At 47.4% G+C, this 24612-nt stretch overlaps 1 protein-coding gene across 1 annotated transcript in view; it reads left to right on the top strand.

Moving 5' to 3' along the window:
* The window catches only part of LOC139279656 (synaptotagmin-7-like), a 287107-nt gene that overhangs the window by 201214 nt on the left and 61281 nt on the right, over nucleotides 1-24612 (top strand). Inside the window, exon 8 of the mRNA XM_070898762.1 lies at nucleotides 23966-24230. Coding sequence (XP_070754863.1) covers nucleotides 23966-24230 — 265 coding nt within the window. The remainder of the gene's footprint in view (nucleotides 1-23965; nucleotides 24231-24612) is intronic.

The raw sequence follows: 24612 nt of genomic DNA, 5'->3' as shown, positions 1-24612 counted from the left end.
GGGGAGTCAGGAGGTGAGACACTCGCCACAGAATACCCAGCCTCTGACCTGCTCTTGTTGCCACAGTATTTTTGTGGCTGGTCCAGTTACATTTCTGGTCAATGGTGACCTCCAGGATGTTGATGGTGGGGGATTCGGCGATGGTAATGCCATTGAATCAAGGGGTGATGGTTAGACTCTCGCTTGTTGTAGATAGTCATTGCCTGGCACTTTTGTGGCACGAATGTTACTTGCCACTTATCAGCCCAAGCCTGAATGTCGTCCAGGTCTTGCTGCATGCGGGCATGGACTGCTCCATTATCTGAGGAGTTGCGACTGGCACTGAACACTGTGCAATCATCAGCGAACATCCCCACTTCTGACCTTATGATGGAGGGAAAGTCATTGATGAAGCAGCTGAAGATGGTTGGGCCGAGGACACTGCCCTGAGGAACTCCTGCAGCGATGTCCTGGGGCTGTGATGATTGAACTCCAACCACCACAACCATCTTCCTTTGTGCTAGGTATGACTCCAGCCTATTGCGTAGATATGAGGGGAATGTTGGCTAAGTTGGTTTGGTGAATTAGATTAAAAGATATGATAGTAGATAAGCAATGGTGAACATTTAAAGTAAATCATAATTCTCAAATAACATGCATTCCCTTGAGGAATAAAAACTCCATGGGAAAATTGTCCAACCATAGCTAACTAGAAAAGTTAAGGATACTATTAGATTAAACAAAGAGGCTTTCAGCGTTACCAAAAAGAGTAGTAAGCCTGAGGATTCAAAAGGTTTTAGAAATGAACAATGGCTGACCAAGAAATTGATAGAGGGAGAAAAATAGAATATGTGAGTAAAGTAACAAGAAATATAAAAACAGATTATAAGAGCTTCTACAATTATAAAAAAAGGGAAGAGATTAGCAAAAGCAAATGTGGGTCCCTTCGAGACAGAGACAGGAAAAATTTTAGTGGTAAATAAGGAAATGTCAGACAATAAATAAATATTCTGTATCTATTATTAAGGACATGGTAATAGGGCACTTTGAAAATCATAATATGATTAGGCAGAGTCAACGTGGTTTTATGAAAGGGAAATCATAGAGTTTTTTTGAGGATGTAACTAACAGGGTAGATAAGGGGAAACCAGTGGATGTAGTATAATTTGATTTTCAAAAGGAATTCAATAAGGTGCCACATGAGGTTCTTACACAAGATAAGGGCTCTTGAGATTGGGGGTAATATGTTAGATTGGATAACAGACAGAAAGTAGGAATAAATGGGTCATTTTCAGGTTGGCATGTAACTAGTGGGGTTGCGCAAGGATCAGTGTGTGGGCCTAAGCTATTTACGATCTATTTCAATGACTTGGATGAGGGGACCAAGTGTAATGTATCCAAGTTTGCTGACAATACAAAGCTAGGTAGGAAATTCAGCACTAAGAAGGACGCAGAGAGGCTCCTGCAAAGGGATATAGACAACAACAACTTGTATTTATATAGTGCCTTTAAGGTAGCAAAACATCCCAAACCGCTTTACAGGAGGGTTATAAAACAAAATTTGACACCAAGCCACATAGGATATTGGGGTATATGTACAAAAGCTTGGTTATAGAGCTAGTTTTTAAGGAGTGTCTTAAGGGAGGAAAGAGGTGCTCAAGAGGCCAGAATTAGATATCTCGGTGTTGTGGTACTGGAGGAAAATACAGAAATAGGGAGGGGTGCGGCCATGGAATGATCTGAAAATAAGGATAAGAATTCTAAAATCGAACCATTGCTTAACTGGGAGCCAATGTCAGTCAGCAAGCACAGGGGGTGATGGGTGAATGGAACTTGGTGCGAGTTAGGACATGGGTTTTGGATGACCTCAAGTTTACGTAGGGTAGAATGTGGGAGGTCAGCCATGAATGCATTGGAGTAGTCATGTCTATGATTAGATAGATAAGAATGGAACCAGCCGAGTGCAGTCCCACCCAGCTGGAGTAATCAATTCTGTAACAAAGGCATGGATGAGGGATTCAGCAGCAGATGAGCTGAGGCAGGGGCAGAGTCGGGCGATGTTACTGAGGTGGAAATAGGCGGTCAATTATGGTGCGGATATGTGGCCGGAAGCTAATTTTAGGGTCAAATAAGACACCAAGGTTGCGAACAGTCTGGTTCAACCTCAAACAGATGCTAGGGAGAGGGATAGAGTAGGTGGCTAGGGAACGGAGTTTGTGGCAGGGACCGAAGACAATGACTTCGGTCTTCCCAATATTTAGTTGGAGGAAATTTCTGCTCATCCAGAACTGGATGCCGGATAAGCAGTCTGACAATTTAGAGACCGTGGAGGGGTCGAGAGAAGTGGTGGTGAGGTAGAGCTGCGTGTCATTAGTACATGCGGAAATTAACACTGTGTTTTCGGATGATGTCGCCGAGGGGCAACATGTAGATGAGAAATAGGTGAAGGCCAAGCATGGATCCTTGGGGACACCAGAGGTAATGATGAGGGAGTGGGAATAAAAGCCATTGCAGGTGATTCTCTGGCTACGATTAGATAGATAAGAATGGGGCGAGTGCAGTCCCACCCAGCTGGACGACAGTGGAGAGGCGTTGGAGGAGGAAGGTGTGGTCAGCTGTGTCAAAGGTTGCTGACAGATCAAGAAGGGAAAGGGACAGGTTAAGTGAGTGGGCAAGTAGTTGGCAGATAGAATATAATGTGGGGAAAATATGAAATTAGCTACTTTGGTAGAATGAATAGGAAAAACAAAATATTTTTTAAAAGGAGAGAGACTAGTAAATATTGATATGCAGAGAGATTTGAGTGTCTTTGTGCACGAATCACAGAAAGTTAACATGCAGGTATCACAATCAATTTGGAAGGCAAATGGTATGTTGGCCTTTATTGCAAGGGGTTTGACACCCCTAAAAATCTATCCCAACTTCTGGCATTTTCCCTTTCATAAGAAATAGGAGCAGGAGTAGGCCATATGGCCCCTCGAGCCTGCTCCGCCATTTAATACGATCATGGCTGATCCGATCATGGACTCAGATCCACTTCCCTGCCCGCTCCCCATAACCCCTTACTCCCTTATTGGTTAAGAAACTATCTATCTCTGTCTTAAATCTACTCAATGACCCAGTTTCCACAGCTCTCTGAGGCAGCGAATTCCACCAATTTACAACCCTCTGAGAGAAGAAATTCCTCCTCATCTCATTTTTAAATGGGCGGTCCCTTATTCTAAGATTATGCCCCCTAGTTCTAGTCTCCCCCAGCAGTGGAAACATCCTCTCTGCACCCACTTTGTCAAGCCCCCTCATAATCTTATACATTTCAATAAGATCACGTCTCAATCTTCAGAATTCCAGCCTACTCAACCTTTCCTCATAAGTCAACCCCCTCATCTCCGGAATCAACCGAGTGAACCTTCTCCAAACTGCCTCCAATGCAAGTATATCCTTCCTTAAATACGGTGACCAAAACTGTACGCAGCACTCCAGATGTGGCCTCATCAATACCCTGTACAGTTGTAGCAGGACTTCTCTGCTTTTATACTCTATCTCCCTTGCAATCAAGGCCAACATTCCATTTAACTTCCTGATTACTTGCTGTGCCTGCATGCTAATTTTTTGCATTTCATGCACAAGTGGTCATTAACTTTGTGGACAAAGCTGCTTGTCCCTGGTCATTGATTGAAAAATCGCTCTTGAGGCTGTAAAGGTGGCACCTGCTGGAAATTAAAATGACATGTTAGTGTAGTGCAAGATGCTCATCTGAGTCTGTGGCTAAAGCATGTTGGACAGAAAAAGGGGAACTTTAATGAGCGACTGACTGCTATACCTGATTTGTGAGTGTTTGATGCTGGAAGTGGGAAGTCATCATCATCATCATTGGCGGTCCCTCGAACGAGGATGACTTGCTTCCACATGAGTGCACAGATGTTTCAATGAAGGACCCGATGTTCCAGGTCCTGAACTCCAATTGAGGGGGTGGAAGATGCCTGTGCGTGGATTTTTTTAACTTGGGGTGGCCGTTGCACACCAGCCACCACACGGGCTTGACAGAGCTAGGTCTTGGTCCAGTGGCAAGGGTTAACCAGGACGACTGGAGACCTGCTCTGCTGCACGGACCTAGTGCGCACACATATCGCAGTGTGGGCTGGCCCGTGCTGCCCCTGGGCCCTCGGCTCTTCTGGGCCCCGTATCCTCATTCGCCGCACCTCCGCCACGATCTCTCGCCAGTGGTGGGAGAAATGGGAAGTACTGCACAGCTTGCATACCTTTCCATCTCCCCTCCAAAAAATAGTCTGTTTCCTATTTTGACAGTAATCAGTCCAATTCAGCTGAGTTCTGATTTAGATCATTTGGTGACTGAAGGCTGCCAAAGATTGCTATAAAATGGAAAATATTCACATCAGGACATAATATAATTATAAGAACGTGAACAAGTGCAGCAAACAAGGTTCTGAAAGGAGGTTTGGAGTATTCAGTGGAAGTTGTTTTAGGGCTCAGCGTTTCATTTTAACCATGGGTAAGTTGTCACTTTAGATCTCCTGGCACAATACTTCACAGATCATGTGAAGTACATCAGAAATTCAGGCATGAACACAATTTATCTGTCCATTGGTTTTAACGGGCAAAAAGACATGGGCAGCATGTGTCTGATTTTATGATACATGTTCCCAGCACAAAAGCTCAGTGCTGAGAACATGAAAGATTAAGATTTGCCCTCAAGTTTTCTCTTTATTAGATCAGCTCAGTCCTATGAGCCAACCCAACGTAGGCTCATCTCTCTATTTTGTGTGTCATTCCAGGACTGTGTATTAAATCAGACAAGAATTACCCAGAGCAACACCCAGGTCACAACTCATTTTTACAAACCTGAGCAAAAGTGTGTCACAGCTGCAGTAATATTGCGGCATGTCCCACATTTAATAGGGCTCCATTTGTAAATCATTTCCTTGCAGTGGCTCTTGATCTTGAAATCCCACTTCAGTGCTCTATTGCTTTTAATATAATGAGCCAAGGCTCCAGACCATGGCTATAAATCAAACAAAAATAAGACAGGAAATAATATAAATTGTGTAATAAATCTATTTCTGTGGTTACACAGTCTGTAAAATGTTTATCTTAAATGCACATTTTCCCCCAATTATTAAACTCGGGTTAGCTTCTGGTAGATGTAGTTGAAATAAAATCGCTTCATGATTTAAGCATTTAAAGTAATGATGGGAATAGATATAGTGGTGAGAATGTAGCACAGAGGCACTGAAGCTAAAGTGTCAAAAGAAGAGAGCAATAATCATAAGTTCAGGAATTACGAGCAAACAGAACTTGACTTGTTTTTCGTCCATGGACTGTTAATTTAAGAAATATGGGTACATATTTTCCTGTCAAAGTAATGGAGAGGCTAATGGTGCTCTCCATTACTTATGCGCAAATGGTGCAACAACTTTATGCAAGGGGCAGATGCACGGTTAAGCTCAAACATCCAAAAGTTGCTGTCTGAGTTGGGATGCTCTGCCGATAGCTTTGTGAAAAAGGCATCTGGCTGTCTGCCTCACCATTGAAATGCTTTGAATAGTGTGACATTGCTGTATTGGCACTGTAGTTACAAACTAAACTCTCCATATGAAGTGAAGTCTTGTCCATTCCAGTCTAAGTACCCTGTTAACGATGTGATAATTGTTAATTCCGAGGTATGACAAATAGTCCACGTTGTCCAGGGCTGCGCCGTGGATCTTGATGACTGGGGGGCAGTGCTGAGTGGCGAGGACAGGCTGGTGGAGGGCCTTTGTCTTACGGATGTTTAGTGTAAGGCCCATGCTTTCGTACGCCTCGGTAAATATGTCGACTATGTCCAGGAATTTGGCCTCTGTATGTGCGCAGACGCAGGCGTCATCTGCGCACTGTAGCTCGACGATAGAGGTTGGGGTGGTCTTCGATCTGGCCTGGCGACGACGAAGGTTGAACGGGTTCCCACTGGTTCTGTAGTCTAGCTCCACTCCGGCGGGGAGCTTGTTGACTGTGAGGTGGAGCATGGCAGCGAGGAAGATTGAGAAGAGGGTTGAGGCGATAACGCAGCCCTGTTTGACCCCGGTCCGAACGTGGATTGGGTCTGTAATGGATCCGTTGGTCAGAATCATAGCCTGCATGTCGTCGTGAAGCAGGCAGAGGATGGTGACGATTCCGAGGGACTGCCTATGATGATGATGAACTGTTAATTACTGCCAAACAGCCTCTTGGCACTGAAAACTAACTCTCATTCCTTCAGGTTTTAATTCTTGTTGCAGATTGTAAAATATACAATTTTTCCAGGACCACGCCGTGGATCTTGATGGGGTCTTCAACCCACAACTAAGCCATGGCTGACACAAATAATGAGAAGTACGCAAACAGCTATACCTTGCTCTTGATTGGAAAGCCCAGGTTCAATCAAGGTCTAATATTTCTCATGGTCTGTTTTAAGTGGCTATAACTTAATGCAAAAGCACAATACTGTGGATGCTGGAAATCTGAAATAGTAGCAGAAAATGCTGGAAATACTCGGCGGGTCAGGCAGCGTCTGTGGAGAGAGAAACAGAGTTAATGTTTCAGGTCGATGACCCTTCGTCAGAACTGGAGAGTGTTTGAGATGTAACAGTTTTAAACAAGTTTAGAGGCAGGGAAAGGGGGAGGGGAGGAAAGAACAAAAGGGAAGGTCTGTGGTGGGGTGGAAGGCAGGAGAGATTAAGAGACAAAAGGGATGATGGTGCAATAATAATAACTTAATAACTTTTATTTATCGGAGTAACTATTTGTATTAAGTCTCCCTTCTGCGCATGCATCTCTGGAGAGTTAGGACAAATATCACCGACTCCGCTGCCCCGCCCCGGACGCCCGAGCCGGAACCGGCCCCCATCCAACATCACATTGCCTCCGATCCATCCAGCAGCAGCCCCGAGTCCCCAACCCGACCCCGAGCCCTCCACAGCATCGCCAGCCGCCGCGGCCAGAATGGCGAGAGAGAGAAGCGGGTCGGGGAGAGGGGGAAGGGGGTCGGGGAGAGAGGGAAGGGGGGCGGGGAGAGGGGGAAGGGGGTCGGGGAGAGAGGGGGAAGGGGGTCGGGGAGAGAGGGGGAAGGGGGTCGGGGAGAGAGAGAAGCGGGTCGGGGAGAGGGGGAAGAGGGTCGGGGAGAGGGGGGGAAGGGGGTCGGGGAGAGGGGGAAGGGGGTCGGGGAGAGAGGGGGAAGCGGGGCGGGGAGAGAGAGAAGCGGGTCGGGGAGAGAGGGAAGGGGGTCGGGGAGAGAGGGAAGCGGGGTGGGGAGAGAGGGAAGGGGGTCGGGGAGAGAGGGGGAAGCGGGTCGGGGAGAGAGGGAAGGGGGTCGGGGAGAGAGGGAAGGGGGGCGGGGAGAGGGGGAAGGGGGTCGGGGAGAGAGGGGGAAGGGGGTCGGGGAGAGAGAGAAGCGGGTCGGGGAGAGGGGGAAGAGGGTCGGGGAGAGGGGGAAGAGGGTCGGGGAGAGGGGGAAGAGGGTCGGGGAGAGGGGGGGAAGGGGGTCGGGGAGAGGGGGAAGGGGGTCGGGGAGAGAGGGGGAAGCGGGGCGGGGAGAGAGAGAAGCGGGTCGGGGAGAGAGGGAAGGGGGTCGGGGAGAGAGGGAAGCGGGGTGGGGAGAGAGGGAAGGGGGTCGGGGAGAGAGGGGGAAGGGGGTCGGGGAGAGAGGGAAGGGGGTTGGGGAGAGAGGGGGAAGGGGGGCGGGGAGAGAGGGGGAAGGGGGGCAGGGAGAGAGGGGGAAGGGGGTCGGGGAGAGAGGGAAGGGGGTTGGGGAGAGAGGGGGAAGGGGGGCGGGGAGAGAGGGGGAAGGGGGGCAGGGAGAGAGAGGGAAGCGGGGTGGGGAGAGGGGGGGAAGGGGGTCGGGGAGAGGGGGAAGCGGGGCGGGGAGAGAGGGGGAAGCAGGGCGGGGAGAGAGGGGGAAGGGGGGCGGGGAGAGAGGGGGAAGCGGGGCGGGGAGAGAGAGGGAAGCGGGGTGGGGAGAGGGGGGGAAGGGGGTCGGGGAGAGGGGGAAGCGGGGCGGGGAGAGAGGGAAGGGGGTTGGGGAGAGGGGGGGAAGCGGGGCGGGGAGAGAGGGAAGGGGGTCGGGGAGAGAGGGGGAAGGGGGGCGGGGAGAGGGGGGAAGGGGGTCGGGGAGAGAGGGAAGGGGGTTGGGGAGAGGGGGGGAAGCGGGGCGGGGAGAGAGGGAAGGGGGTTGGGGAGAGGGGGGGAAGCGGGGCGGGGAGAGAGGGAAGGGGGTTGGGGAGAGGGGGGGAAGCGGGGCGGGGAGAGAGGGAAGGGGGTTGGGGAGAGAGGGGGAAGGGGGGCGGGGAGAGAGGGGGAAGGGGGCAGGGAGAGAGGGGGAAGGGGGGCAGGGAGAGAGGGGGAAGCGGGGCGGGGAGAAAGGGGGGGGCGGGGAGAGAGGGGGAAGCGGGGCGGGGAGAGGGGGGGTGGGGAGAGGGGGAAGCGGGGCGAGGAGAGAGGGGGAAGCGGGGCGGGGAGAGGGGGAAGCGGGGCGGGGAGAGGGGGAAGCGGGGTGGGGAGAGAGGGGGAAGTGGGGCGGGGAGAGAGGGGGAAGTGGGGCGGGGAGAGAGGGGGACGTGGGGTGGGGGGAGGGGGGACGCGGGGTGGGGAGAGGGGGGGACGCGGGGTGGGGAAGGGGGGGCGGGGAGAGGGGGAAGCGGGACGGGGAGAGAGGGGGACGCGGGGCGGGGAGAGAGGGGGTGGGGAGAGGGGGAAGCGGGGCGGGGAGAGAGGGGGACGTGGGGTGGGGGGAGAGGGGGGGTGGGGAGAGGGGGAAGCGGGGCGGCCAGGAGCAATTCATTTCTCACGAGGGAGATTTGATGCATCCCATCGGAAGCAGTTTTCACTCCAATTACACAGTCTGAGCTCGCCATAGTTTCCGGTTATCTCAGCAGCTGTTTATTGTACGTGCAGAGTCAAGCGGCACTGTAAAGTGCTCCGTGAGGAGAGAGACACGGGGTGGAGAGAGGGGGGCGGGGAGGGTGGAGGGAAAGAGAGAGATACAGTGAGAAAGAGTAGCGGGGCGAGGTGGAGGGAGAACGGGGGGGTGGGGAGAGAGAGAGAGAATGGGGGGGGGAGAAAGAGAACATTGGGAGGGAGGGGGGAGAGAGAGAGCCTGGGGGGGGGATAGGGGGAAGGGTAGAGAGCGCAGGGGGGGTGGGGAGAGGGGAAGAGAGCACGGGGGGGTGAGAAGGGTAGAGAGCACGGGGGGGGGAGAGAGGAAGAGAGTGCGGGGGGAGGGGAAGAGAGAGAGAATGGGGGGGGGAGAGAGAGAGAGAGAGAACAGTGGGGGAGAGAGAGACCGGTGGGGGGGTGGGGAGGGGAAGAGAGAGAGAGCCTGGGGTGGGGATAGGGGGAAGGGTAGAGAGCGCAGGGGGGCGGGGGAGAGGGGAAGAGAGCACGGGGGGGGTGGGAAGGTGGGGGAGAGAGTGCGGGGGGGGAGGGGAAGGGGACATGGGGGGGAGGGGAAGAGAGCAAGGGGGAGGGGAAGAGAGCGCGGGGGGGGGAGGGGAAGCGAGCCTGGAAGGGGAGGGGAAGGGGAAGAAAGAGCGGGGGGGGGGGGGGGGGAGAGGAAGTGAGCACGGGGGGAGATAGTAAAATGTCCCAAGGCAAGGCAAAAAGGAGATGGTGATGGGACAATAAAAGAATCAAAAGATGGGTCTGGAGGAGCTGTGAATGACAATAGCCGGATTTAATAGATTAGTGGGCGATTTAATGTCTAGGGTAAAAGAAAATAATTCAGTAAATGCTACAATAGTTCAGGAACAGGAGAGCATGCAATAGGTAAAACGTGCTTTGGGATTCCATCTATTAACAGCTATTCAATTAGGTACAGTTCACTTTATTAGAAATTTCTTATCAGAAAAGCCATGGGGATTACTCTTGAATTTTGAAGTTTCATCGAGTTGAAACGATACTGATTGCTGCAATCTTAGCCTTGCTACTACCTTCATTCAGCTTTGTTGCTGATTGTTAAATTAGACATGCTGGGAGTTTGTATGCCTTTGATGCTGCACTCATTCTGTATTTTTGTAACCAGGAAGGTTCTGGCTGGTTGAGGATTCGGTGCCAACGGAATCAAACGCAGACATTGGGCATAGATCTGTACAGAAACAGGCCATTCAGCCCAACTGGTCTATGGCAGTGTTTATACTCTACCCAGCCGCCTCCCACTCATTACCTCTTTTCAACCTCCCCCCCATGTCCCTCTATTCCCTTCTCCCTCATGTAAGCATCAAGCCTGTCCTTCAATGCTGTCTGCTTCAAACAATCCATGTGGCAGCGAGTTCTTCATTATCACCACTGTCCGTGTAAATAAATTCCTCCTCAATGTTTTAATTGATGGCTATCTTCTGTTTATGCTCCCTTGTTCTCGACTCATCCACACTCAACCAATCGGATCCCTTCATAATTTTCAAGGTCTCTCTTCTCTTTTGGCTCCAACTTGCTCAATCTTTCCTAAGAGTTGCATTCTATCAATTCAATTTGTAGATCTTTTCTGCATTTTTTCCATTATTTCGATATCCTTCTTATAGCATGGACTATAACATACATGTACATAGTACTCACATGTGGTCTAACCAAGGTTCTATATAAATGTAATATTAGCCTATTCTTGTAGAAATGAACCCAGGTATTTTGTTTACACTCTTTACGGCCTTATTAACTTGTATTGCTACTTTAACGATTTATGTATCCGTATTCATAGACTTTACAGCACAGAAACAGATCATTAGACCCAACTGCTCTGTGCCGGTGTCATACTCCACACCAGCCAATTCTCTTTGCTCCTCTACCCAATTTAGTTTCTTGCCTTCCAAGGAATAAGTGCCTCCTTATCCCTCCTACCTAAACGAACCACCTCGTACTTTGCTCCATTGAATTTAATTGACCATATCTGACCACTCTGTACGTCTGTTGATGTCTTCCTGTATTTTGATGCCATCTTCCACAGCATTATCGATTCCCCACCCCCTCCCAGTTTGGTATCATCTGAATTTATTGACACCATACATCCAATTTCTGAAAACAAATCATTTATGGATATGGTGAACAACAGTGGGCCCAGCACAGATCCTTGTAGGATACCACTTATCAGGGCAAGAAACTTCCCTCTGTTTTGTAGCCATCTTTCAATCCATTCTGTTACCTGACTCCACATGCCCTGACTTTTGTCATGAGTCCCTTATGTGGCACCTTATTTCAAAGAATTCCATAATTATAAAATCATGGAATAGTACAGCACAGAAGGAGGCCATTCAGCCCATCGATTCTGTTATGTCTTGAATAAAGAATCTGACCAGATACTGTAAGCTCAAAGTAATGTGTGACCATAGTCTTTTATTACAGGTCTCCAGAGTGCCTCTCCAGCCTGTGAGGCCTCCTTATATACAGGTGCCCCCAAGGGATTGTGGGATCCCTTGGATCTCCAGGGGCTGAGCCCTCTGGTAGTTAAACAAGGTATTTACAGGTTTACTATATAACAGAGTCTGCGCCGGCTCTTTCAAAGAGCAACCCAGTCAGTCCCACTCCCCCGCTCTTTCCCCATATCCCTGCAATTTTTTTCTCCTTCACGTATTTATCCATTTCCTTTTTGAAGGCTACTATTGAATCTGTATCCACCACCCTATCAGGCAGTGCATTCCAAATCCTAATCACTCGTTGCGTTAAAAAGCTTTTCCTCATGTCGCCTCTGGTTCTTTTGCCAATCACCTTAAGTCTATGTCCTCTCATGATCAATCCTTCAGCCATTGGAAACAGGTTCTCTTTTTTAACACTATCTAAACCCTTCATGAATTTAAACACCTGGATTAAATCTCCTCTTAGCCTTCTCTGCTCCAAGGAGAACAACCCCAGTTTCTCTGGTAACTGTAATCCCTCATCCCTGGAACCATTCTAGTAAATCTCTTCTGTACGCTCTCCAAAGCCTTCACGTCCTTCCGAAAATGCTCACTATGCTGAGGCAGAGTAGATCAAATCTCAGAAGACCTGAAGCCCTTGCACTAATCTTTCTCCTTCGTGTTTTCTGGGTTGTCTCCTCCTCAACATGCCTGGGCTTCCCTCTTAACGAGGGCAGGATTCCAGCATTGATTTTTAATAAATGTTCCCCTTGATGAAATGGTTGGGTAGAGCATCCTACACAAAGCTGGCAGTGGCAGCCATTCTTCTCGAAACAGCACCTCACTACTTCCGAGCAGTCACTTGACTATTCTAATCAGGTAGTTACTGCTGCCCATATCACTTGACACATTGGTAGAAGTACCACCATTCATAACACAATCCCAATTGTCCCAAAATAAATGCAAGTTGGTGTGTATTTATTTTTCATTCTGCTGTCTGCACTGTTTTAGTATATGATGTACATCACTGTTTGATGCCCAAATTATCCTCGTTACAGTGTGCAGACTCTTTTGTAGTGATATAGGGACTCTTTATAGCATGTTTTAGGTTTTCCTCAACTAGATTATCAATTCCATTACCTGCAAACCTGGTCTTACATCTGCAGGGAACATTCCCAAGACATTTACATAAGAAATAGGGGTAGGAGTAGGCCATTTGACCCCTCGAACCTGCTCCGCCATTTAATAAGATCACGGCTGATCTGATCATGGACTCAGTTCCACTTCCCTGCCGAGTTATTTACTCCAAATCAGTTACAACCTTTCCAAAGATTGGTATTTTCAGATATTTCCACATAGTGATGGCTTCTCTGACCAATGCTGCTAATCCAGTTTAGTTGTACATCATGCTTTACATCACAAATGATATACAACAAAACTGACAACATAAACTCTTACAAATGGTCCCCAAAAATGTGCTGTGCAAATAAAATTGCAGAATACCAGTCAGGCTGGAGTGCAGCATGCTGATGAGACGGGAACAAACTGGCGTATGTTGCTGTTCATGCGTTCGTAATATACATTCTACAAGGAGATGTTTCTGAATTCCTAGCCCCATCTATTTGCTCAGTCATGTGAGGGTCTGGTGCGGTTTCTAACTATAATCCAGTTAAGACGAATGTTTGGGGCTTGCAATGATTTCTAGGTGCATCCAAGTCTTGTGTGATAGAGCAATCATGGGACTATTTTTGGAATGTGGTGTGGTTGGATGTGACCGAATGCACTTTTTGCCATTTTCCAACCAGGAGGGTGTGGTGGAGGGGGAGATTTCCTCTGCTACTTAAGGTAAAATCATAGATATTTATTTTTATCCTCATATTCATGATTTTGTTACGAATAGTCAACAGAAGAAATCTTTTCCATAAAATTGGTTAAACATGGCCTTTCTTTCAGAAATCAATTCAGACTATTTCTAAATGTTTTGTTACCTGATTTTTTAGCAAAGATTCTAATATATTTCCTACTGCTGACCTTCAGGTAACTGGTCTGTACTTCCTGGATTAAAACTATCTCACGTTTTGAAGCTTGGAATTACACTTGCTGTCTGCTAATCCTCTGGCACTATTCGCTGGAGAAATACCACCAACGATGTGTCCGCAAAAACCTACAAATCCTCTGGGAGGACAGACGCACCAATGTTAGCGTCCTCGACCAGGCCAACATCCCCAGTATTGAAGCACTGACCACACTCGATCAGCTCTGCTGGGCAGGCCACATTGTCCCAAAGCAAGCGCTCTACTCAGAACTCCTTCACGGCAAATGAGCCATAGGTGGGCAGAGGAAACGTTACAAATACACCCTCAAAGCCTCCCTGATAAAGTGCAACATCCCCACTGACACCTGGGAGTCCCTGGCCAAAGACCGCCCTAAGTGGAGGAAGTGCATCCGGGAGGGCGCTGAGAGCATGCAGAAACCAAGCGCAGGCAGCAGAAAGAGCATGCTGCAAACCTGTCCCACCCACCCTTTCCCTCAACAACTGTCTGTCCCACCTGTGACAGAGACTGTAATACCATGTTGGACTGTTCAGTCACCTAAGAACTCATTTTTAGAGTGGAAGCAAGTCTTCCTCGATTTCAAGCGACTGCCTATGATGATGATGATGAGAAGTAATAAGTAAAGAAGGATTTCTAAGCCCTGGAAAATAATGTAATTTATTGTGCTTTTACTTCATTACTTATGCGGTTCCATGGACTGAAATTCTATATGGCCACCTATCTTTCATTGGTGGCTTGGAAATATGATTGAAATCGTTCAGTTCCATTCAGCAGATGGCAAAGTATTATTGCATTCAATCCAGCAGTTAGTTGTGTATGAAAATTGGGTAAAGTTATCCTCCAGCATTGCATTGATAGTGTAAGAAGCTGGTCGTCCCATAGGCTGCAGTATTAATAGGCTACATACCTTCAGCAAAGGAGGCTTTGCTCTTCATATTACGTTATTCTCCAGGGACTATCAATAAGATGTCCATTCCAATTTGGCAGACACAGAGACGTCCATTCAAGTTGGAAACTCATCAGTCTGCAGCCCCAGGAGTTGCCATCAGGTTCAGTGATTATAACATGGGATAAACCAATGATGCAAATCTATAAATAAAGGGGAAATCTGAAACAAAAACAGAATATACAGAGGGTCAGTCAGCAACTGAAGAAAGAAAATACAAGGTAACATTTGAGGCACAGCCCTTCTTTGGTGCTGAAAACTGAAAGGTAAACAAGCATTTTAGTAAAGGCGGGAACAAAATAGTGGAGGGACAAATAACAGAAACTCCAGTCACAGAAAAAAGCTATTGGGTTGAATGAACTGCAGGCTGCTTGAAGAAATTGTTAGTGGGTATAAAATATCATCCCAGCGAAGCTGTGGAAAAGCACTTAAACAAAACTGAAGAATACAGCAAGTGTTCCTGGGCACCTGGAAGAGAAGGCTTGCAGAGGTATATCTAACATTAAAACTAAAATTGTGGGAAGCACCGTGAATACATCTGTCCCACCAAGTGCACAGAATGAGAGAAGATATTAAACAAATCAACTGGGGAAATTGTTACGGGCAACCTCAGCTGAAAACAAACCAAATCTCTTGGAAGTCATACTACTAAACATCCGGATTAAATGCTGAATTTAGGGAGTCTATAAGCAAGATCCCACTGGATTGGAATCAGGTCGTCAACTATCTTCGAAGCACATACTGAATTAATATGGACCTTACTGGATTAACAAAATAATATGACATGAAATTAGTAAAAAAAAAAGGTGAACAATGAGAATTTTGAAAAAATGTCAAAAGAGAGATAGTGGGAATGAGAAATGAGCTTAGCTGTATGTACTAGCTGCAGCAAAAATTAAATTGTCAAATATAATAGTGAGAGGTCATCAGAGAAGAAATTAGGGGCCCAAGTTTCCAGTGGGCGCCCGTTTTTCGCGCCTAAAAACGGCGCCTAAAAAAAACCGCGCTATTCTCGAGCGCTTTACAGCTCCTTGTCTGCCTGGCGCGGCGCCCAGGGGGCAGAGCCTACACTCGCGCCGATTTTGTGAGTGGGAGGAGGCGGGTACCATTTAAATTAGTTTTTTTCCTGCCAGCAACGCTGCGCATGCGCATTGGAGCGTTCGCGCACGCGCAGTGTGAAGGAAACATTGGCACTCGGCCATTTTTGTAGTTCTTTGTAGCTGTTTAATTTTTGAACATTTTTTTATAAAAGCACATTGCCATCAGCACTGGGGCTTCTTGCAGCAAGCCTCAGAAAGTTGAGGCAGCCGTTTCCCTCCCCCCCCCCGCGGGAACGAACGGAACGGCTCCCCCCCCCCTCCCCCCCCCGCGGGAACGAACGGAACGGCTCCCCCCCCCCCCCCCCCCCGCGGGAACGAACGGAACGGCTCCCCCCCCCCCCCCCCCGCGGGAACGAACGGAACGGCTCCCCCCCCCCTCCCCCCCCTGCGGGATCGAACAGAACGGCTCCCCCCCCCCTCCCCCCCTGCGGGATCGAACAGAACGGCTCCCCCCCCCTCCCCCCCTGCGGGATCGAACAGAACGGCTCCCCCCCCCCTCCCCCCCCTGCGGGATCGAACAGAACGGCTCCCCCCCCCCTCCCCCCCCTGCGGGATCGAACGGAACGGCTCCCCCCCCCTCCCCCCGCGGGAACGAACGGAACGGCTCCCCCCCCCCTCGGGAACGAACGGAACGGCTCTCCCCCCCCTCGGGAACGAACGGAACGGCTCCCCCCCCCCCCCCCGCGGGAACGAACGGAACGGCTCCCCCCCCCCGCGGGAACGAACGGAACGGCTCCCCCCCCCTCGGGAACGAACGGAACGGCTCTCCCCCCCCTCGGGAACGAACGGAACGGCTCTCCCCCCCCTCGGGAACGAACGGAACGGCTCTCCCCCCCCTCGGGAACGAACGGAACGGCTCTCCCCCCCCTCGGGAACGAACGGAACGGCTCCCCCCCCCCCCCCCCCGCGGGAACGAACGGAACGGCTCCCCCCCCCCTCGGGAACGAACGATGGCTGAAGCACGTTCACACAGGTATGAAGATGTTTTATTTAATCTTTGCTTATAAATATTTATTCAGATTGGATTTATTTGTATAATATTTGTAGAAGTATAAATAACGATTTATTATAGAATTTAATGACTTTCCCTCCCCCCCCCCCCCCCCCCACCTCGTTCTGACGCCTAATTTGTAACCTGAGCCTGATTTTTTAATGTGTAGAACAGATTTTTTCAGTTCTACAAAAATCTTCACTTGCTCCATTCTAAGTTAGTTTGGAGTACGTTTTCACTGTGGAAACTTTCAAATCAGGCGTCAGTGGCCGGACACGCCCCCTTTTGAAGAAAAAATTCTGTTCCAAAGTGGAACTGTTCTACCTGACTAGAACTGCAGAGAAAAAAATGTGGAGAATTGCGCTTTCTAAGATAGTCCGTTCTCCACCAGTTGCTCCTAAAAATCAGGCGCAAATCATGTGGAAACTTGGGCCCTAGATCCCTTATGGATGCGAGCAGGATAAACTAGTTAGCATAATTGATTACTTCCTGAAAGTATTCACTGGAGAAGATGCTCGTGATATGTCGCCCATCTGTGCACAGAAGGTTCTTGAAGTAACCTCAATGATTTCAATGGAGATCCTAACTAGGCTCAAAGGGTTCAAGATAAATAAATCCTCAGAGACAGGTAGAGATATACCCAAAGCTAGAAGCATCTTGAGATTGAAGGCAAAATCTACAAAGTGCCTGAGGGTCATCATAAGCGATTCTATAAGGAAGGTCCCACTGGATTGGAATCAGGTCAACAACTATCTTCAAAAAAAGGGTGACTATTGACCCATTGTCTTACATCAATAACTGAAAAGAATGCAATAATCAGGAACAAACTCAATTAGCCAGCAGCACTTGCTAATTGACAATCAGCAGAGTTACAAACAAAAGATAGCCTCAGTGACCACCCTGATTGCCTTTTTTGGCAAAGTGATATCCCGAGCTGACAATAGGAAATGCTAAGACACAGTGCACTGAGACATCCAGCAAATGTGATTTCTGAGGGGAAGAATTAGACCAGTGTTGCTGTTGCTGCACAGTATCAGTTGTCGCTGCAGGAAGGCACACAGGTGAGCTGAGGACTGCAATGTGATTGGCTGTGATAACTTCTCTGATCAGTGAGCCTACTGACATTCACACTCTAAGCTCACTTCATCGGCGAGAGCATGCCGAAATCAAGCGCAGGCAGCGGAAAGAGCGTGCGGCAAACCTGTCCCACCCACCCCTTCCCTCAATGACTATCTGTCCCACCTGTGACAGGGATTGTGGTTCTCGTATTGGACTGTTCAGCCACCTAAGTGTCATGTATGTCGACCATGTATACTAACTGTATAGTCACATACGGTGTGCCACCAGAGGGCACTGCGGTGGGAGACCTGAGGGTTACCTGCATAGGTGTGCAGGGCCCAGTATAAAAGCCTGCCCACCATGCTTGTGCTTCATTCTGGAGTTACAATAAATGGGACTGAGGTCACAACAGCTCAAGTACAATACTAGACCCTCGTGGAGTCATTCATAAGAGTATTAAAGACACAACACTAAGGACTCATTTTTAGATTGGAAGCAAGTCTTCCTCGATTCCGAGGGACTGCCTATGATGATGAAGCTCACTTATGAAGAATGACTTTTGGACGAGATACAAGATGACTGATGCATCACCTGTTGAACGATATCCCAGCAAGAAATCAATATTTTTAGGAGAAGGTAATGAAAAACTGAAGGATAAAATTAAAGTTAATTTTCTACTTTGCATATTGTTTATGCAACAAGCATCCTGAAGGTGGATGCAAAGATATAAAATAATTGAAAGAGTAAAAAGAGTGATGTAGGGCCTAATGCTATATGTAAAGTGCTGCGATAGTTTCTACCGATAGATTAACAGATAAGGGAAAAGGGGTTATGGGGATCGGGCAGGGAAGTGAACCTGAGTCCATGATCGGATCAGCCATGATTGTATTAAATGGCGGAATAGGCTCAAGGGGCCGTATGGCCTACTCCTGCTCCTATTTCTTATGTTCTTATTTCTAAGAATTAAGAGCCAGGAATGAAAACTATGGGTGTAATTTGCGGCCCCTACGGGTGTGTACGAGGTGAGCACGTGCCCACAGGGCCACGCAAGATCCTGGTTTAAGCATGCGCAGCGCATGTGCTTAAACCCTGAACTTGCGATCTGAATTCTCTTGACAGATTGCACACATCTCTGGGAAAAGGACATCCGCAGACAGAGAGTTTGGCTATTTGCCCAACTTCTGCCCAGCAAATGCCCGTGAAATTCTTAAACGTAAGAGAAAAACATTAAAAAAAACTGTTTTTCATTGATTTAAACATTAAAACACATGTACAATAAGGTAAGGTTATTTTTAGCCCCTTTAAAAAAAAAAGTTGTTTTAAATGTTTAATTATATTTTAATTAATTTTAAATATGTAATGTTTTTTTAAAAATTCATTTTGTTATGTTAAATGTATTTTTTATGTGATCCCCATTCATGCTTATGGGATTTCCGTACATACGGAATCCCAATAAGCATGAATGGAATTCCCTTCTTCGATTGGTTGGCCCAGCCCATGTGATCCCAGGGCACTTGCGAATCGCGTGCGCCCTGGGGTACTTGGGCCTCTGTGCAGGCCTACACGTAGAAGCCCAGGAGCGCAAATCTCTGTGGATCCCGAAGCAGAAGGTAAGTACGTAGATTTTTTGCTGGTGGGAATCCTCCAATCGCAAATTCAGCCCCATTATATAACATATTAAGTAAACTCTACACAGGCTGAAATCGTGCAGTGCAAACTAACCTCTTCAGTAATATAGTATTAGTATTAGGCAGTCCCTCGTATCGAGGATGACCTGCTGACACACCAAAAAAGGCTGAGTTCACAGGTGTTTCAATGAAGGACCTAATATTCCAGGTCCCGAACTACATCCTGAAGGGTGGAAGATGCCTGTGCGTGGAATTTTTTAACGTGGGGTGGCCGTTGCACACCAGCCACCACACGGGCTTGACAGAGCTCAGTCTTGGTCCAGTGGCAAGGGTTAACCAGGATGACTGAAACTGAGGTAATATAGTGCATGAAGGAATTTAATTTGAACGTTCAAATGGGTTTGATACAAATAATGCACTGCGTGATTGCAGTCCTTTGATATTACATAGACCTCACTCTATTTAATCGGAAATTTGATGATGTATGCATTTTGCACCACATTATATAATTACACGTCATTATTCAGTGTTATTGAAGTGGGTAAATTATAACTGCTAATTTTTAAATGTTGGTGTATCTGCACATACTATCTCCCTTACAATTTCAGTTCTTTTTATGCCATCTTTTTAATCACCTGTCCTCCTGTCAATAGTCACTGCATTTCAAAGTAATTCACTGCATTTGAAGAACTGGAAACCTTTCTGGGAGTAGTATTAAGGAGCTATATAAGTGCAAGTGTTCCTTTTTCCTTAAGCTCATAATGTCTTCCTTCTGCTGGTTTTCAAAATAAATTATTTCTGCCAAGCAGGAGATTTAATAACTTCTCATAACCGAAGCTGTCAAAATTCTCAGAGTGTTAACAATGGTTACACTTTCGTTGTGTACTTGGTCTCTTCCCTGCAATGGGGATTTATTCCATTTTCAGCCTTTATAATGAGATAATTCAATTCAGGTAATTAGATCAGCCCATGCGGTTATTTTTTTGGTGTAGGCTGTGGGGGTTACCTTTGAGTTGTACAGGTGCAGCGTCGAGAATCCGGAGTTCCAGAATCCAGACCCTGGGACGATCGGTGGCAGGGTCGTCTGGAATCCGTAAAATGTTCCGGAATCCGGACCCGACGACCCTGCCGACCTTGGGGGCCCTGTCGCTGCCCGACCTCGGGGCCTCCTCGCCGGCCCACCCAACGACTTCCTCAGTGGGGCCTCGCTCAATGCGAACACTTCCTCGGCGGGCCCCGGACAGCCCGAACAGCTCCTCGGCAGTTTATCCCTCAACCCTTTTTCTGATGTTCCAAAATCCGGAAATACCCAAACCTGGGCTCGGGTGTTTCCGGATTCGTGACATCAGAAAGCAAATCGAAAATCCGGAGAAGCCCGGAATCTGGAACGGCCTCGGTCCCGAGGGTTCCAGATTTTAGGCGCTGCACCTATATAAGCATGGAGAGCAGAGATGAAAAAAATTGAACTAGTGACCCGCCCATCACAATATGCTTGTTATTTCCATCTTATGGTCTTCATCATCATCATAGGCAGTCCCTCGGAATCAAGGAAGACTTGCTTCCACTCTTAAAATGTGTCCTTAGGTGGCTGAACAGTTCAAAAGGGAACCACAGTCCCTGTCACAGGCGGGACAGATAGTCATTGAGGGAAGGGGAGGGTGGGACTGGTTTGCCGCACGCTCCTTCCGCTGCCTGCGCTTGGTTTCTGCATGCTCTCGGTGATGAGACTCGAGGTGCTCAGTGCCCTCCCGGATGCACTTCCTCCACTGAGGGCGGTCTTTGGCCAGGGACTCCCAGATGACGGTGGAGATGTTGCACTTTATCAGGGGGGCTTGAGGGTGTCCTTGTAACGTTTCCTCTGCCCACCTTTGCCTCGTTTGCCGTGAAGGAGTTCTGAGTAGAGCGCTTGCTTTGGGACTCTCATGTCTGGCATGCGAACAATGTGGCCTGCCCAGCGGAGCTGGTCGAGTATGGTCAGTGCTTCAATGCTGGGGATGGTTTTTGTACAGTGGCAGAGAAAGATACTTATTGAATATTTATGGTACTCAGTAGTACCCTCTACACACCTTCAGACATAGTGATTGCTGCATATCTAAAAGAGAGGAGAGATCTGCTTTTCCAGTGCTGCGTTACAGATTAAAACTTTAAAACTGGTGTTTGTCGGTCCACAGTTAAAGTATCTTTATCACATTCATAAGCATGAAGGCATCATTTGGAATAAATATTGCATCATATTGCAGATTCAACTGATTTTCTTGACTTACTGAAAAATACTGATACAAGTCTTGCAACTAATATCTGTCCATTATTACATTCGTGGTTTCACTCACATATTTCTCCCTTACTCAAACAACGAATGCCTCCTCCTTATGAACCAGTGTAACCTTTATCGGGTCTTGTAGCATTGCCTACAAGTTGAACAGAAACGCATGTCACTGTACCAGCCCTCTAGAGAACTCTCCGACTTTGGGTAATAGAAGAATAAATGCTCTTGTCAGACCATGGTTTGGGCTATAAATGACAAAACGCGATATGTACCAGGAATGAACAATACAGCAGATTCCAGTTACTTACAAACTTCTGACATCCATGCTTTCATCACTTTAAGGATTGATTTCTCTAACATTCTCTTCACTGGTGTCCCCTGCTCCATGTTTCACAAATTCAAGCTAAAACTCTGCAGCGTCAATCTCCAACACGAAGTCTTGAACACTTCGAACTTCCACCCTCACCCAACTCCACTCACTTTCTGCACTCCAGCATTTGACTTCAAAAACTTTGTCCTCATTTTGAAATCCCTCAACCCACTCTCTACGGAAAATCTTCTCCAGCCTTAGATCCTAGCCTATCTCCTCCATTGCCAGTACTCCAGAATATGGTGTGCCCTGGCACAATAGGTTGATTCTGGGGATGAGGGGGTTGACTTATGAGGAAAGGTTGAGTAGGCTGGGCCTCTACTCACTGGAATTCAGAAGAATGAGAAGTGATCTCATCGAAACGTATAAAATTATGAGGGGGCTTGACAGGGTGGATGCAGAGAGGATGTTTCCACTGATGGGGGAGACTAGAGCTAGAGGGCATGATCTTAGAATAAGGGGACGCCCATTTAAAACTGAGATGAGGAGAAATTTCTGCCTCAGAGAGCTGTGGAAGCTGGGACATTGAATAAATTTAAGACAGAAATAGACAGTTTCTTAAACAATAAGGGGTTATGGGGAGCGGAGAGGGAAGTGGAGCTGAGTCCATGATCGGATCAGCCATGATCGTATTGAATGGCGGAGCAGGCTCGAGGGGCCGTATGGCCTACTCCTGCTCCTATTTCTTATGTTCTTATGTCCTCATCTCTTCTGCACCACGATTGCAGCCTGATCTTTTGGCCATTATGGCCCACTGGAACTTTCTATGCCACTTCACCTTGATATGTCTCCGCCTATCATATTAAGCCTCCTCAAAGCTTAGCTCTTCAACGTGGATCTTAGTCTCTTTTCCCCAGCAGGATCCTTTACTTCTTGCTCAGAGTTCACCGTTGCCCCTTCTAAAGTTCTTTGAAAGGAGGTGAGCTATAAATGTAATTACATCGGATAACGTATGCATTACATAGGATAATAACACAAGGCTAGAATGTGATACATGCAGAATAGTCCACGGTGAGAGTGTATTGCATCTTTTCGGATAATAACCGATTTTGTATAAAATTCAAACTGTCATGATAAATATCTCTACTGATTAAAGTGATCAAAACCCACTCTTAACTTCAGATGTTATGCACTTAAGCAACTCCCTTTCATTCTGAGTTATGAGAAGGAACAGAGATTGCATACCCATCACGGTGCCTTAGTACATATTTTATAATTTCTACATTTGACCTGTTAAATTCTTCTGTCTAGTATTCTTCACATCTGGAGGTATTGATTCATGCTGGGGTATGGTTCCATGGGCACAAACAACTCTCCAGTCTTGTAACGCGCCTGTGAAGCGCCTTGGGACGTTTTACTACGTTAAAGATGCTATATAAATACAAGTTGTTGTTGTTGTGGACTCATGTCCACTAGAGACTAGGTTGAAACTGATCAAACCCAGTTGATTGATTTTATTGTTGCAGTTCCTTATGTTTTTATCCCATGAATCACGTGTGGTCAAACTAGAACAATAGGCTATGTATTTCCAAGGATGAAAATAAATGACTCTGAGTCAATGTTAAGTCCTATATGTTCAAATAAGTACCTTACACAACAGCAACTTGCATTTATATAGCGCCTTTAACGTAGTAAAACGTAGTCAAATGTTCCAAGGCGCTCACATAGGAGTGTTACCAAACAAACTTTGACATCAAACCACATAAGGAGATATTGACCCTGAAATTGCGGTCGTGGTGTAGGTAAGGAATACGCTGCCGCCCTCCGAACGCAATTGGCACTTACCTGGCGCAAAGCCCCAAACGAAAACTGGCTTTAAAATGCTGCAGTGTAGTGCCCCGAATCCCAGGGGCGTACTGTTGTTCGTAAGCGTACCTGGGATCACGAGGGGCAGTGTTCCTTCCACTGGCCAATCAGGAAACATAGAAAGCCGCGTTTGACCAATTATGTTTTAAAGGAAGATACAGATCAATTGCAATCTCGCAGAGTGTGCAGTCATGCCGACCGCAAATTCAGGGCCATTAGGACAGGTTAAGGAGGATATTAGAGGCTTAAGAATGAAATTCCAGAGCCTAGGGTTTAAACATATAAACCTTTTCAATGAGTCACATTATGGCTTACATAGGAACCTACTAGAGCGTACAAAATCTTATGTGACTCTTAAGGGTGGAACTGAATTTCGAAACTGTCATTTTCAGCTGAATTTGTATTTGTCTTTGTCCAGCTGTCACCGGGTTCTGAAGACGACCATGAGGGAAGCTCGCGTGAGAACCTGGGCCGTATTCAGTTCAGCGTCGGGTACAACTTCCAGGAGTCTACTTTCACCGTGAAAATAATGAAGGCTGTGGAGCTGCCGGCAAAGGACTTTAGTGGCACCAGTGACCCATTTGTTAAAATCTACCTGCTCCCTGACAAAAAACACAAGCTAGAAACTAAAGTGAAAAGAAAGAATTTAAATCCACATTGGAATGAGACGTTCCTCTTTGAAGGTGAGGCTGATTAATGGCTGTGGGTGGATCTGTTTGTCAATTCATTGTCAATTGTTTTCATTACGTCTTTGCTATGGTGAGTGGCAAAGTGCTGGCTCGAACACTGTGCAATCAATTCATGCTGAAGAGGGCCTATTGCATTAATCCATTCTGGAGCAAGTTTTCCCTGTAGGTCGTGACAGTTAGTGCAACAACTAATTGACACGTGGAAACGAGCTGGAGGCCAGAATGTAATCAAAGGGTTCAAGTGATTTATACCGAATATAATGAGTGTGCAGGAGGAGTTATTGAGAGTTTCAAAGGGCTCCAAGAGTTAAGTGGCTTACAATTGCTATTTGCCAAGAGGCCTTTGTTGTGTATGCAATAACTCAATAGACTAAAT

This window comes from Pristiophorus japonicus, chromosome 14 (genome assembly GCF_044704955.1).
Source record: "Pristiophorus japonicus isolate sPriJap1 chromosome 14, sPriJap1.hap1, whole genome shotgun sequence".
Lineage (NCBI taxonomy): Eukaryota > Metazoa > Chordata > Chondrichthyes > Pristiophoridae > Pristiophorus > Pristiophorus japonicus.
The sequence above is the reverse complement of the archived record's forward strand: the minus strand, read 5'-3'. Positions and strand labels throughout refer to the sequence as shown.